This window comes from Saimiri boliviensis, chromosome 7 (assembly GCF_048565385.1).
Source record: "Saimiri boliviensis isolate mSaiBol1 chromosome 7, mSaiBol1.pri, whole genome shotgun sequence".
Classification (NCBI taxonomy): Eukaryota; Metazoa; Chordata; class Mammalia; order Primates; family Cebidae; genus Saimiri; species Saimiri boliviensis.
In genome coordinates this window covers 101307220-101321932 of record NC_133455.1, presented here as the reverse complement: position 1 = coordinate 101321932, position 14713 = coordinate 101307220, and the positions used below count along the sequence as shown (strand labels likewise).

The following is a 14713-nucleotide window of genomic DNA, read 5'->3' as shown; positions in this document are numbered from 1 at the left end:
GAAGAATATACCAAGTAAGCAAAACTCCATCTCAAAGTATTTTCTGGCCACTGCTCCTGTCTAGCTGATATTGTGGCCAAAACCTTTAAAGAAAAAAATACGGCCGGGCGCGCTGGCTCAAGCCTGTAATCCCAGCACTTTGGTAGTCCGAGGCAGGTGGATCACGAGGTTGAGAGATCGAGACCATCCTGGTCAACATAGTGAAACTCCGTCTCTACTAAAAATACAAAAAACTAGCTGGGCGTGGTGGCGTGTGCCTGTAATCCCAGCTACTCAGGAGGCTGAGGCAGGAGAATTGCCTGAGCCCAGGAGGCGGAGGTTGCAGTGAGCCGAGATCGCGCCATTGCACTCCAGCCTGGGTAACAAGAGCAAAACTCCATCTCAAGAAAAAAAAAGAAAAAAATACATATCAATACAAAAATCAGTCGGACATGGTGTCCCATGCCTGTAATCCCAGCTACTTGGAGACTGAGGCAGGAGAATCGCTTGAACCCACGAGGAGAAGGTTGCAGTAAACTGAGATGTCACCCCACTCCAACCTGGGCCATAGAGCAAGACATTGTCTCAGAATAAAATGAAAAACACAGTAAGAGGAGGTCATGCAAAAACAATAGTATGTGCCGGGCCCTCCTTTTCACATCTCTTCCTTTCCCTTAGGAAATTTTGCTTTGGTACTTTTCCCAAAAGGAGGTGTGTGTTCCTTCCAACATTATATTTTAGCAACTTTACCATATTTTGGTTTTAAAAATTCATTTTCTTGATTTTTCAGCTTCCATTTCCATTTCAGTTTCTATCTGACAGAAGCATTGATGACATTTGCTTGGGTTTTCTGAATTTCATAATATAAATTCAAAGCTCAGAAGTGGGAGGAATACAGACCTTGATTAGTGAATTTCAGGCACCCAGTTCTCGGGGTGAAGGACAAGGTTAATTCTACTCTAAATAATCCTACCATTCAGAAAACCTGGTGTGTCTACAGGTAAAAAAAACAGGCTGTGACTACAAACCGAAAAGTAAAGCAAACAGCCGCCAGACAGGCAGGAAAACGGGGGAGGCCCTTGGTAAATACTGCATGCCTCCTGGGGCCCCCAGGGGCTTTGACTCAGGGAGGAGAGGAAGGGAATTTGTTAAAGAAAGAAGACAAGAAGCGCAGACAAAAGCTTCTGGCACAGGAAGTTAGTTCGACTAAGGCTACAGAAATGGAGGAATTTGAACGGGTTCCGGGGTGTGAGGTTGAAGGGAAACCTGATTGAAAAGAAGCTGCTGGTGGTGAGTGTCCTTAAGCTGTTCCTGCCTTCTGGGTAGTTGGTGTAAGCTCAGGTACCCAAAGAAAATGTCCCTGAGAATTTTAAAAGGTTAAGCACCTGGGAAATTGCTTCAATGCAGTGGTAGCACTACCTCCGAGGATACTGCCAAGCAAGTTATTACAAAACGGAAAAGCTCTCAGATTGCCGGGTGCGGTGGCTCAAGCCTGTAATCCCAGCACTTTGGGAGGCTGAGGTGGGTGGATCACGAGGTCAAGAGATCGAGACCATCCTGGTCAACATAGTGAAACCCCCGTCTCTACTAAAAATACAAAAAAATTATCTGGGCATGGTGGTGCGTGCCTGTAATCCCAGCTACTCAGGAGGCTGAGGCAGGAGAATTGCCTGAACCCAGGAGGCAGAGGTTGTGGTGAGCCGAGATTGCGCCATTGCACTCCAGCCTGGGTAACAAGAGTTAAACTCTGTCTTAAAAAAAAAAAAAAAAAAAAGCTCTCAGATCAAATCGAGATGCTACAATCGTATGAAATCAAACACTTGTAACAAAACCCAGGCAAAAAGATGGGATAACATTAATCCATTAGGATAAGGTGCATGTGGGGTAGAAAGGGGTAGCAGTGTTTGTATGTCCTCTGATACAGTGATGTCACGACAGCTATCGACGAGATCCAAGGCTGAGAATCTGAGATTCACTTAGGGCCTGGGATCTGCAAAACAGATGTACTGTACCTGGACACATGGATGTGAATGTGCTCTTACCAGACAGAAAAAGGGGCAGGTATTCCTGGCCACGAAAGTAGTTCTGGGCCCATTGAGCAGCTTTGAAATTTATTTGTATTGTTTGGGCTGCATACGTGTAAGGCTGGAGTGGGCGTCCTCAGCTTGTGGCCAATTCAAGAGTGTCCCTGTTGTGTGCTCCGTGGTAACCATAGGATATTTAGGTTTAGGCTAAATATTAGGGGCCTCTTGCTTCCATCCTTTTTATGTTCTGTGTACATGTGCTCTGCTTAGCAAAATCTAGTCTCTCTTACCAGTTATCAATTTATGTGTAATTAGTATGTCTTACGAGTTATACAAATTTCATTTGTTTTCTCTTCCGTAGCCAAAGTGAACATTTCAGACAATGCAGCAAATGTGCATCACACCTGATTACCATACAATCTGCATTCTTTCTGTAACTTGAATCTGGTAATTCTTAGCCTCGCCTAAATCCCAAGTCTCATTTTTTTTTTCCCGACAGCCTCGCTCCATCACCCAGGCTGGAGTGCAGTGGCAACATCTCTGCTCACTGCAACCTCTACCTCCTGGGTTCAAGCGATTCTTCTGCTTCAGTCTCCCAAATAGCTGAGATTACAGGTGCCTGCCACCTCACCCAGCTAATTGTTGTATTTTTAGTAGAGACAGTGTTAGTTAGATAGGATGGTCTCGAACTCCTAACATAGTGATCCACCCGCCTCGGCCTCCCAGAGCGCTAGGATTACAGGAGTGAGCCAATGTACCTGGCCTCCCAAATCTCATTTCTTTTTTTTTTTTTTTTTTTTTTTTTTTTGAGACGGAGTTTCGCTCTTGTTACCCAGGCTGGAGTGCAATGGCGCGATCTCGGCTCATCGCAACCTCCGCCTCCTGGGCTCAGGCAATTCTCCTGCCTCAGCCTCCGGAGTAGCTGGGATTACAGGCACGCGCCACCGTGCCCAGCTAATTTTTTTTTGTATTTTTAGTAGAGACGGGGTTTCACTATATTGACCAGGATGGTCTCGATCTCTTGACCTTGTGATCCACCCGCCTCGGCCTCCCAAAGTGCTGGGATTACAGGCTTGAGCCACCGCGCCCGGCCCAAATCTCATTTCTTAAGTCTCATCCTTTCTCAGCCTCTCAGTAATCCTACAGTCATAGTTTTGTTGCGTTTTGAAACAACATTTTGCTGTTACTCACTGCTGCCTCGACCTCCTGGCTCCAAGAGATCCTCCCACCTGAGCCTCCCTAGTAGCTGGGATCACAGGCTAATATATATATATATATATATATATATTTTTTTTTTTCTATTTTTTGTAGAGATAGGCTCTCACTATTTTGCCTAGGTTGGTCTTGAACTCCTGTGCTCAAGGGATCCTCCCAGCTTGGCCTGCCAAAGTGCTGGGATTGTAGATGTGAGCCCCCACGCCTGGCCTGCAATCATACCTAGCCTTCAATCTGTGTAAGGCTATGTAAGTTCCTTCAGTGTGGTCCACATAACCATCACACACGGTTCCTGGTCACTTGGTTCCTGGTCAATTCCTAACTCTTTAGGTCAATAAAAGTGACTCCTTTTATTTACTCAGATGCTGCCCCCTGGTGGTGGGGAAAAGACCATGTTTTAAGTATTAGCCACTTCTTTTTTTTTTTTTTGAGATGGAGTCTGGCTCTGTCCCTCAGGAGGGAGCGCAGTGGCACCATCTCGGCTCACTGCAACCTCCATCTTCTGGGTTCAAGCGGTTCTCCTACCTCAACCCCTTGAGTAGCTAGAATTACAGTCACACACCACCAAGACCTGCTAACTGTTGTATTTTTAGTTGAGATGGGGTTTCACCATGTTGGTGAGGATGGCCTCCATCTCTTGCCGTTGTGATCCTCCTGCCTCAGCCTTCCAAAGTGCTGGGATTACAGGTGTGAGCCACTGTGCCCGGCCTCATCAGTCTTTGTCAGGATAAGAGAGATGATCATTATTTCATTAATCTTTATTATTATTATTATTTTTTTTTTTTTTTGAGACGGAGTTTCGCTCTTGTTGCCCAGGCTGGAGTGCAATGGCGCGATCTCAGCTCACCACAACCTCCGCCTCCTGGGTTCAGGCGATTCTCCTGCCTCAGCCTCCTGAGTAACTGGGATTACAGGCACGCGCCACCATGCCCAGCTAGTTTTTTGTATTTTTAGTAGAGACGGGGTTTCACCATGTTGACCAGGATGGTCTCGATCTCTCGACCTCGTGATCCACCCGCCTCGGCCTCCCAAAGTGCTGGGATTACAGGCTTGAGCCACCCCACCCGGCCCTTTTTTTTTTTCTTAAGAGACGGGGTCTCACTGTGTTGCCCAGGCTGGAGTGCAGTGGCTATTCACAGGTGTGATTCCGCTACTGATCAGCACAGGAGTTATTTCATTATTCTTTTTTTTTTTTGAGACGGAGTTTCGCTCTTGTTACCCAGGCTGGAGTGCAATGGCGCGATCTCAGCTCACCACAACCTCCGCCTCCTGGGTTCAGGCGATTCTCCTGCCTCAGCCTCCTGAGTAGCTGGGATTACAGGCACGCACCACCATGCCCAGCTAATTTTTGTATTTTTAGTAGAGATGGGGTTTCTCCATGTTGGTCAGGCTGGTCTTGAACTCCTGACCTCAGGTGATCCCACCCACGTCAGCCTCCCAAAGTGCTGGAATTACAGGCCTGAACCATTACGCCCAGCCTATATCGCTTAACTCTTTTTTTTGAGACAGAGTTTTGCTCTTGTTGCCCAGTCTGGAGTGCAATGGCACGATCTTGGCTCATGCAACCTCTGCCTCCCAGGTTCAAGAGATTCTCCTGCCTCAGCCTCACGAGTAGCTGGGAGGCACCTGCAACCATGGCCGGCTAATTTTTGTATTTTTACTAGAGACAGGTTTTTGCCATGTTGGCCAGACTGGTCTCCAACTCCTGACCTCAGATGATCCGCTCGCTCTGGCCTCCCAAAGTGCTGAGATTACGGGCGTAAGCCACCATGCCAGGCCCCTTATTCTTAACTTTTTTTTTTTTTTTTTTTTTTCTGAGGTGGAATTTCGCTCTTGTTACCCAGGCTGGAGTGCAATGGCGCGACCTCGGCTCACCGCAGCCTCCGCCTCCCGGGTTCAAGCAATTCTCCTGCCTCAGCCTCCTGAGTAGCTGGGATTACAGGCACGCACTGCCATGCCCAGCTAATTTTTAGTATTTCGAGTAGAAACGGGGTTTCACTATGTTGACCAGGATGGTCTCCATCTCTTGACCTCGTGATCCACCCGCCTCGGCCTCCCAAAGTGCTGGGATTACAGGCTTGAGCCACCGCGCCCGGCCTATTCTTAACTCTTATCAATGGCTTTTTACTATGCCTTTCTCCAAAAACATGTTTTTTCCTTACAGTTCTTTTTCTTTTTTTTTTTTTTAAATAGAGACCGGTTTGGGAGGCCGAGGCGGGTGGATCACGAGGTGAAGAGATCAAGACCACCCTGGTCAACATGGTGAAACCCCGTCTCTACTAAAAATACAAAAAATTAGCTGGGCATGGTGGCGCATGCCCGTAATCCCAGCTCCTCAGGAGGCTGAGGCAGGAGAATTGCCTGAACCTAGGAGGCGGAGGTTGCGGTGAGCCGAGATCGTGGCATTGCACTCCAGCCTGGGTAACAAGAGCAAAACTCTGTCCCTAAATAAATAAATAAATAAATAGAGACCGGGTTTCATCATGTTGGCCAGGCTGGTCTCAAACTCCTGACCTCAGGCGATCTGCCCACCTTGGCCTTCCAAAGTTCTGGGATTATAGGCATGAGCCACTACGCCTGGCCAAAACCCCTTTTTTTTTGTGATGGAGTTTCTGGTTTTTTTTTTTTTTTTTTTGAGACGGAGTTTCACTCTTGTTACCCAGGCTGGAGTGCAATGGTGCGGTCTCGGCTCACCGCAACCTCCGCCTCCTGGGTTCAGGCAATTCTCCTGCCTCAGCCTCCTGAGTAGTTGGGATTACAGGCATGCGCCACCACGCCCAGCTAATTTTTTTTTTTTTTTTTTTTTGTATTTTTAGTAGAGACGGGGTTTCACCATGTTGACTAGGATGGTCTCGATCTCTTGACCTCATGATCCACCCGCCTCGGCCTCCCAAAGTGCTGGGATTACAGGTGTGAGCCACCGCGCCCGGCCTATGTGATGGAGTTTCACTCTTGTTGCCTAGGCTGGAGTGCAATGAAGCAATCTCAGCTCACTGCAACCTCTGCCTCCCGAGTTCAAGGGATTCTCCTACCTCAGTCTCTCCAGTAGCTAGAATTACAGGTATTTGCCACCATACCCAGCTAATTTATTGTATTTTTAGTAGAGACGTGGTTCACCATGTTGGCCAGGCTGATCTCAAATTCCTGACCTCAGGTGATCCACCCGCCTCGGCCTCCCAAAGTGCTGGGATTACAGGCGTAAGCCACTGCACCCGGCTGCTTTCCTTACAGTTCTATAAATCAGAATCCTCTGCCTCTTATGTCACTCACATCTTTTTTTTTTTTTTTTTTTTCCTCCCGTCACTCACATCTTCCACAAGAATAGTGAATAACAGGCTGGTGTGGTGGCTCCCACCTGTAATCCCAGCCCTTTGGGAGGCCCAGGAGGGCGGATCACTTGAGTCAAGTGTTTGAGACCAGCCTGGCCAACACTGAGAAACCCTGTGTCTACTAAAAAATACAAACATGCTGGGTGTGGTGGCTCACGCCTGTAATCCCAGCACTTTGGGAGGCCGAGGTGGGTGGATCACGAGGTCAAGAGATCGAGACCATCCTGGTCAACATGGTGAAACCCCGTCTCTACTAAAAATAGAAAATTTAGCTGGGCATGGTGGCACGTGCCTATAGTCCCAGCTACTCAGGAGGCTGAGGCAGGAGAATTGCCTGAACCCAGGAGACAGAGGTTGCAGTGAGCCGAGATCGCGCCATTGCACTCCAGCCAGGATAGCAAGAGTGAAACTCCATCTCAAAAAAGAAAAAAAATTTGTATTAACTTGGTGAAGCAGAGTGGCTCACACCTGCAATCCCAGCTCTGTAGGAGGCTGAGGCAGGAGGATCACTTGAGCCCTGGAGGCAGATGCTGTAATGAGTTATGATCATGCCACTGTACACCAGCCTGGGCAATCCTGTCTCTTAAAAAAGTAGAACTGGGGCCGGGCGCGGTGGCTCAAGCCTGTAATCCCAGCACTTTGGGAGGCCGAGGTGGGTGGATCACAAGGTCGAGAGATCGAGACCAACCTGGTCAACATGGTGAAACCCCGTCTCTACTAAAAATAGAAAAAATTAGCTGGGCATGGTGGCACGTGCCTATAATCCTGGCAGAGGTTGCGGTGAGCCGAGATCGCGCCATTGCACTCCAACCTGGGTAACAAGAGCGAAACTCCGTCTCAAAAAAGAAAAAAAAAAAAAATAGAACTGGGGCTGGGCACGGTGGTTCGTGCCTGTAATCCCAGCACTTTGGGAGGCCGAGGAGGGCAGATCACGACGTCAGGAGTTCGAGATCAGCCTGGCCAAAACAGTGAAACCTGTCTCTACGAAAAATACAAAAAATTAGCTGGGTATGGTGGTGGGCACCCGTGATCCCAGCTGCTTGGTAGGCTGAGGCAGGAGAATTGCTTGAACCTGGGAGGTGGAGGCTGCAGTGAGCCGAGATAGCGCCATTGCACTCCAGCCTGGCAACAGTGTGAGACTCTGTCTCAAAAAAATAGAAAGAAAGGAAAAAGAAAAAGAGTAGAATTGTAGAATTGGCCAGGCGCAGTAGCTCATGCCTGTAATACCAGCGCTTTGGGAGGCTGAGGTGGGCAGATCACATGAGGTCAGGAGTTCAAGACCAGCCTGACCAACATGGAGAAACCCTGTCTCCACTAAAATAACTACAAAATTAGGTGGCGTGCGATGGCTCATGCCTGTAATTCCAGCACTTCGGGAGGCTGAAGTGGGTGGATTATCTGAGGTCGAGAGTTCGAGAACAGCCTGACCAAATGGCGAAACCCTGTCTCTACTGGAAATACAAAAATTAGCCAGGTGTGGTGGTGGGTGCCTGTAATCTCAGCTACCTGCGGGGGCTGAGGGAGGTGAATTGCTTGAACCCAGGAGGTGGAGGTTGCAGTGAGCCAAGATCGCCCCATTGCACTCCAGCCTGGGCAACAAAGTGAGACTCTGTCTCAAAAGAAAAAAAAAAATAGCCAGACATGGTGGCAGGCACCTGCAATCCCAGTTACTCGGGCGGCTGAGGCAGGAGAATTGCTTCAACTTGGGAGGCTGAGGTTGGGAGTCAGCTGAGATCGCGCCATTGCACCACAGCCTGGCCAAGAAGAGAGCCTGTCTCAAAAAAATAAATGAAATAAAACTTAATTTAATTTAATTAAAAAATTCGTAGTAACTCGTGACTAGGAATTATTTGCATTAAAATACACTTTAGATACTAGCAAGAGACAGTAATCCAAAGGGAGGAATTTTTTTTTTTCATTAAAAATTTATTGGGGGCCGGGCGCGGTGGCTCAAGCCTGTAATCCCAGCACTTTGGGAGGCCGAGGCGGGTGGATCACGAGGTCAAGAGATCGAGACCATCTTGGTCAACATGGTGAAACCCTGTCTCTACTAAAAATACAAAAAATTAGCTGGGCATGGTGGCGCGTGCCTGTAATCCCAGCTACTCAGGAGGCTGAGGCAGGAGAATTGCCTGAACCCAGGAGGCGGAGGTTGCGGTGAGCCGAGATCGCGCCATTGCACTCCAGCCTGGGTAACAAGAGAAAAACTCCATCTCAAAAAAAAAAAAAAAAATTTATTGGGGACCCTTTTTCACAAGGTGGTGCCAAAAGTGAAGAAGGAAGCTCCTGCCCCTCCTAAAGCCCCATCAAAGCGAAGCCTTTAAAGGCCAAGAAGGCAGCGTTGAGAAGTGTACACAGCTACAAAACAAAGATCTGCACATCACCCACCTTACAGCCCAAGACACTGTGACTCCGGAGGCCGCCCAAGTATCCTCGGAAGAGCGCCCCCAGGAGAAACGGGCTTGACCACTATGCCGTCATCGAGTTTCCGCTGACCACTGAGTCTGCCATGAGGCAGAGGACAGCAGCGCGCTTTTGTTCCCTGTGGATGTTAAAGCCAACAAGCACCAGTTCAAACCGGCTGTGCAGAGGCTCTGTGACATTGACGTGGCCCAGGTCAGCACCCCGATTCTTTTTTTTTGAGACAGGGTTTCACCATGTTGACCAGGCTGGTCTTGAACTCCTGACCTAAGGTGATCCACTCGCCTTGGCCTCCCAAAGTGCTGGGATTGCAGGCGTGAGCCACCGCGCCCGGCCGGCACTCTGATTCGGCCTGATGGAGAAAAGAAGGCATATGTTCCACTGACTCCTGATGACGATGCTTTTTGTTGGATGTTGCCAACAAAATTGGGGTCATCTAAACTGAGTCCAGCTGGCTAATTCTAAATATATGTGTATCTTTTCACCATTAAAAAAAAAAATGTAGCCGGGCGCGGTGGCTCACGCCTATAATTCCAGTACTTTGGGAGGCCGAGGCGGGTGGATCACGAGGTCAAGAGATCGCGCCATTGCACTCCAGTCTGGGTAAAGAGCGAAACTCCGCCTCAAAAAAAAAAAAAAAAAAAAAAAAATTCATTGCTGGGTGTGGTGGTTCACGCCTGTAATCCCAGCACTTTAGGAGGCCGAGGTGGGTGGATCACATGAGGTAAGGAGTTCAAGATCAGCCTGGCCATCATGGTGAAACTCCATCTTTAAAAAAAGGAAAAAAAAATTTATTGGGCTGGGTGGGGTGGCTCATGCCTGTAATCCCAGCACGTTGGGAGGCTGAGGCAGGCGGATCATGAGGTCAGAAGTTGGAGACTAGCCTGGCCAATATGGTGAAACCCTGTCTCTACTAAAGATACAAAAAAATTAGCGGGGCACGGTGGCAGGCGCCTGTAATCCCAGCTACTCAGGAGGCCGAAGCAGGACAATCCCTTGAACCTGGGAGGCAGAGGTTGCAGTGAGCCGAGATTGTGCCATTGCACTCTAGCCTGTGCGACAAGGTGAGACTGTCTCAAAAAAGAAAATTAAAATGTTTTTAATTGACTCATAATAATTGTACATACAGGGTACAATGTGATGTTTGACATACATGTATACATTGTGTACTGACCAAATCATGGTATTTAGCATATCCATAACTTCAAATGTTGATCATTTCTGTGTTTGTTTGTTTGTTTGTTTGTTTTGAGATGGAGTTTCGCTCTTGTTACCCAGGCTGGAGTGCAATGGCGTGATCTCAGCTCACTGCAACCTCCGCCTCCTGGGTTCAAGCAATTCTCCTGCCTCAGCCTCCTGAGTAGCTGGGATTGCAAGCACGTGCCACCATGCCTAGCTAATTTTTTGTATTTTTAGTAAAAACAGAGTTTCACCACGTTGGCCAGGCTGGTGTTGAACTCCTGACCTCAGGCGATCCACCCACCTTGGCCTCCCAAAGTGCTAGGATTACAAGCAGGAGCCACTGAGCTCGGCCAATCCTAGCACTTTGGGAGGCCAAGATGGGTGGATCGCCTGAGGCCAGGAGTTTGAGACCAGCCTGGCTAACATGGTGAAACCCCATTTCTACTAAAAATACAAAAATTAGCTGGGCATGATGGTGGGCACCTGTAATCCCAGCTACTCAGGAGGCTGAGATAGAATCGCTTGAACCTGGAAGGCGGAGATTTCAGTAAGTGAAGACTTCTCTATTGAACTTCAGCCTGGACAAGAGCAAAACTCTGTCTCAAATAATAATAGTAATAACATTATAGTCTGGGCACGGGGTCTTACGCCTGTAATCCCAGCACTACGGGAGGCTGAGGCAGGTGGATCACCTGAGTTCAGTAGTCTGAGACCAGCCTGACCGTGGAGAAACTCCATCTCTACTAAAAATACAAAATTAGCTGGGCATGGTGCCACATGCCTCTAATCCCAGCTACTGGAGAGGCTGAGGCAGGAGACTCCCTTGAACCTGGGAGCCGGAGGTTGTGGTGAGGTGAGATGGCGCCATTGCACTCCAGTCAGGGCAAAAAGAGCAAAACTATGTGTTTAAAAAAAAAAAAAGGTCCGGGCGCGGTGGCTCAAGCCTGTAATCCCAGCACTTTGGAAGGCCGAGGCGGGTGGATCACGAGGTCAAGAGATCGAGACCATCCTGGTCTTCATAGTGAAACCCCGTCTCTACTAAAAATACAAAAAAATAGCTGGGCATGGTGGCGCGTGCCTGTAATCCCAGCTACTCAGGAGGCTGAGGCAGGAGAATTGCCTGAACCCAGGAGGCGGAGGTTGCGGTGAGCTGAGATCGCGCCATTGCACTCACGCCTGGGTAACAAGAGCGAAACTCCGTCTCAAAAAAAAAAAAAAATTAAAAATAAATAAATAAATAAATAAATAAATAAATAAAAGCGAAGGATCGTTATTCCGGTTGCGGTGCTGCGCGGTGAAGTTCTCTCGTCCGCACTGGAAGCCCTGTTATCCAAGGGCCCGCTGCAGTCCGTGCAGGTCTTTGGAAGCCAGGAGACAGCCACAGCTGTGGCGCACTGCTAACGCGAAAACGGCCTCACGGAGGTGAACGGGCGCGCCCTGGAGATGATGGAGCCGCTCACGCTACAACACAAGCTGCTGGAGCCAGTTCTGCTTTCTCGGCAAGGCGCGATTTGCTGGTGCGGACATCCTGTCCCCGTGAAGGGTGGCGGTCACGTGGCCTGGATTTATGCTATCCGTCAGTCCATCTCCAAAGCCCTGCTGGCTATTACCAGAAATATGTGGATGAGGCTTCCAAGAAGGAGATCAAAGACATCCTCATCCAGCATGACCGGACCCTGCTGGCAGCTGATTCCTGTCGCTGCGAGTCCAAAAAGTTTGGAGGCCCTTGTGCCAGTGCTCGCTGCCAGACCGCTGCCGAGCCGCCCTCATGGATACCAGCCGTGTGCTGTCTATGAGGTTGGCCAGGGTCACCAAGGTCCTGGGCAGGACAGGTTCTCAGGGACAGTGCAGGCAGGGGCGCGTGGAATTTACGGACAGCACGAGCCGCTCCATCATCCGCAACGTAAAAGGCCCCGTCCACGAGGGCGACATGCTGACCCTGTTGGAGTCCGAGCGAGAGGCCCGGAGGTTGCGCTGAGTTTGGCTGCTCGCTGGGTTTTGGATGTTGGATTCGACCACTTGAGATGGAAATGGTGTGTCACGATCTGGTCCTTTATTTTATGCTGCCACACGTAAAATGAGATGGACCTTTAAATAAAGCCTTTGTGATACAAGGTAAAAAAAAAAAAAAAAAAAAGAAGGCCGGGCGCGGTGGCTCATGCCTGTAATCCCAGCACTTTGGGGGGCTGAGGCGGGTGGATCACGAGGTCAAGAGATCGAGACCATCCTGGTCAACAGGGTGAAACCCCGTCTCTACTAAAAATACAAAAAATTAGCTGGGCATGGTGGCACATGCCTGTAATCCCAGCTACTCAGGAGGCTGAGGCAGGAGAATTGCCTGAACCCAGGAGGCGGAGGTTGCGGTGAGCCGAGATCGCGTCATTGCACTCCGGCCTGGGTAACAAGAGCGAAACTCTGTCTCAAAATAAATAAATAAATAAATAAATAAATAAATAAATAAATAAAATCTGTTACCCCCTAAAAGAATAAAACAAAAATCTGAGTCATAATGATATAAATGATCGTAAACAAATAAATGGAGAAGGGAAAAAGTCTTATAGATGAATTTCAAATCTTTCAAGAAGTATTCTTTGTTTGTTTCTTTCGTTTTGTATTTTGAGATGCAGTCTCACTGGGTTGCCCAGGCTGGAGAGCAGTGGCAAGATCTTAGCTCAGTGCAACCTCCACCTCCCGGGTTCAAGCGATTCTCCTACCTCAGCCTCCCAAGTAGCTGGGATCATAGGCACTCGCCGCCATCCCTGGCTGATGTTCATATTTTTAGTAGAGACGAGGTTTCACCATGTTGGTCAGGTTAGTCTTGAACTCCTGACCTTGTGACCCATCCTCCTTGGCCTCCCAAAGTGCTGAGATTATAGGCGACAGCCACAGTGCCTGGCTGCAAGAGGTGGAATTTAGTTCCCTGCCCCTGAACATGTACTGGAACTTAGTGACTCACCGTCAAAGAATACAGGATGGAAAGGAAAAGATGGTAACTTGACAGTTGGGAAACTTGGTAGACACTAAGTGATTAACATTATATCATTACTAATTATTCATGTTAGTGATGAGAATACCTCCCTTCTGTAGCATTCTTCCCTAAACCTCATTTTGATCATGAGAAACAGACAAACTGAAGCCAAGGGACTGCCTACAAAGTACTTGACTAGTACTGTTTGAAAGAGCCCAAGTCATCTAACTCAAGGAAAGAATGAGAAATTTGCACACCAGAAGAGATTAAGGAGAAATGATGATGAAATACAATGTGTCATTCTGGATTGGATCCTGGAACAGAAAAAGAGTATTAGTGGGAAAACTGGTGAGATCTGAATAAAGTCCGTAGTTAATAGTATTGTGGCAATGTTAACTTCTTAGCTTTATCAAACGTACCATGGTTACGTGCTGGGTTAAGATGCTAACACTGGGAGAAGCTGAATGAAGAATACAGGAACTCATTGAAATACATTTGCAACTTTATGTAAATCAAAAATTACTACAAAGTAAAAGATTTCTGTAAAACAACAAAAATAAAAAATGAGGCCGGGCGCGGTGGCTCAAGCCTGTAATCCCAGCACTTTGGGAGGCCGAGGCGGGTGGATCACGAGGTCGAGAGATCGAGACCATCCTGGTCAACATGGTGAAACCCCGTCTCTACTAAAAGTGCAAAAAATTAGCTGGGCATGGTGGCACGTGCCTGTAATCCCAGCTACTCAGGAGGCTGAGGCAGGAGAATTGCCTGAGCCCAGGAGGAGGAGGTTGCGGTGAGCCGAGATCGCGCCATTGCACTCCAGCCTGGGTAACAAGGGCGAAACTCCATCTCCAAAAAAAAATAAAAAATAAATAAAAAATAAAAAAATGATAGTGTCAGCCAGCCTAACCGATATGTTGAAACTCCCATCTCTACTAAAAATACAAAAATTTGCCAGGCATGGCAGTGAGTGCCTGTAATCTCAGCTACTTGGGAGGCTAAGGCAGGAGAATCGCTTCAACCTGGGAGGCGGAGGTTGCAGAGAGCCGAGATTGCACCACTGCATTCCAGTCTGGGTAACAGAGTGAGATGCTGTCACAGAAAAAAAAAATAAATAAATAAAATAAAATAAAATAAAATAGCCGGGCGCGGTGGCTCAAGCCTGTAATCCCAGCACTTTGGGAGGCCGAGGCGGGTGGATCACGAGGTCGAAAGATCGAGACCATCCTGGTCAACATGGTGAAACCCCGTCTCTACTAAAAATACAAAAAACTAGCTGGGCGTGGTGGTGCATGCCTGTAATCCCAGCTACATAGGAGGCTGAGGCAGGAGAATTGCCTGAGCCCAGGAGGCAGAGGTTGCGGTGAGCTGAGAACGCGCCATTGCACTCTAGCCTGGGTAACAAGAGCGAAACTCCGTCTCAAAAAAAAAAAAATAAAAATAAAATAAAATAAAATAAAAAGCCGGGCGCGGTGGCTTAAGCCTGTAATCCCAGCACTTTGGGAGGCCGAGGCGGGTGGATCACGAGGTCGAGAGATCGAGACCATCCTGGTCAACATGGTGAAACCCCGTCTCTACTAAAAATACAAAAAATTAGC

At 48.2% G+C, this 14713-nt stretch overlaps 1 protein-coding gene and 1 pseudogene across 1 annotated transcript; both read left to right on the top strand.

The window, feature by feature from the left end:
- The first annotated feature begins 1199 nt into the window (after positions 1-1199).
- LOC120365031 (small ribosomal subunit protein uS9-like) lies at positions 1200-12715 on the top strand (annotated as a pseudogene).
- Positions 11906-12221, top strand: LOC120364968 (small ribosomal subunit protein eS28-like). Its single transcript, XM_039472018.2, has one exon. The coding sequence runs from the start codon at positions 11919-11921 to the stop codon at positions 12126-12128; it is 210 nt and encodes a 69-aa protein (XP_039327952.1). The 5' UTR covers positions 11906-11918; the 3' UTR covers positions 12129-12221.
- Positions 12716-14713: the final 1998 nt, after the last annotated feature.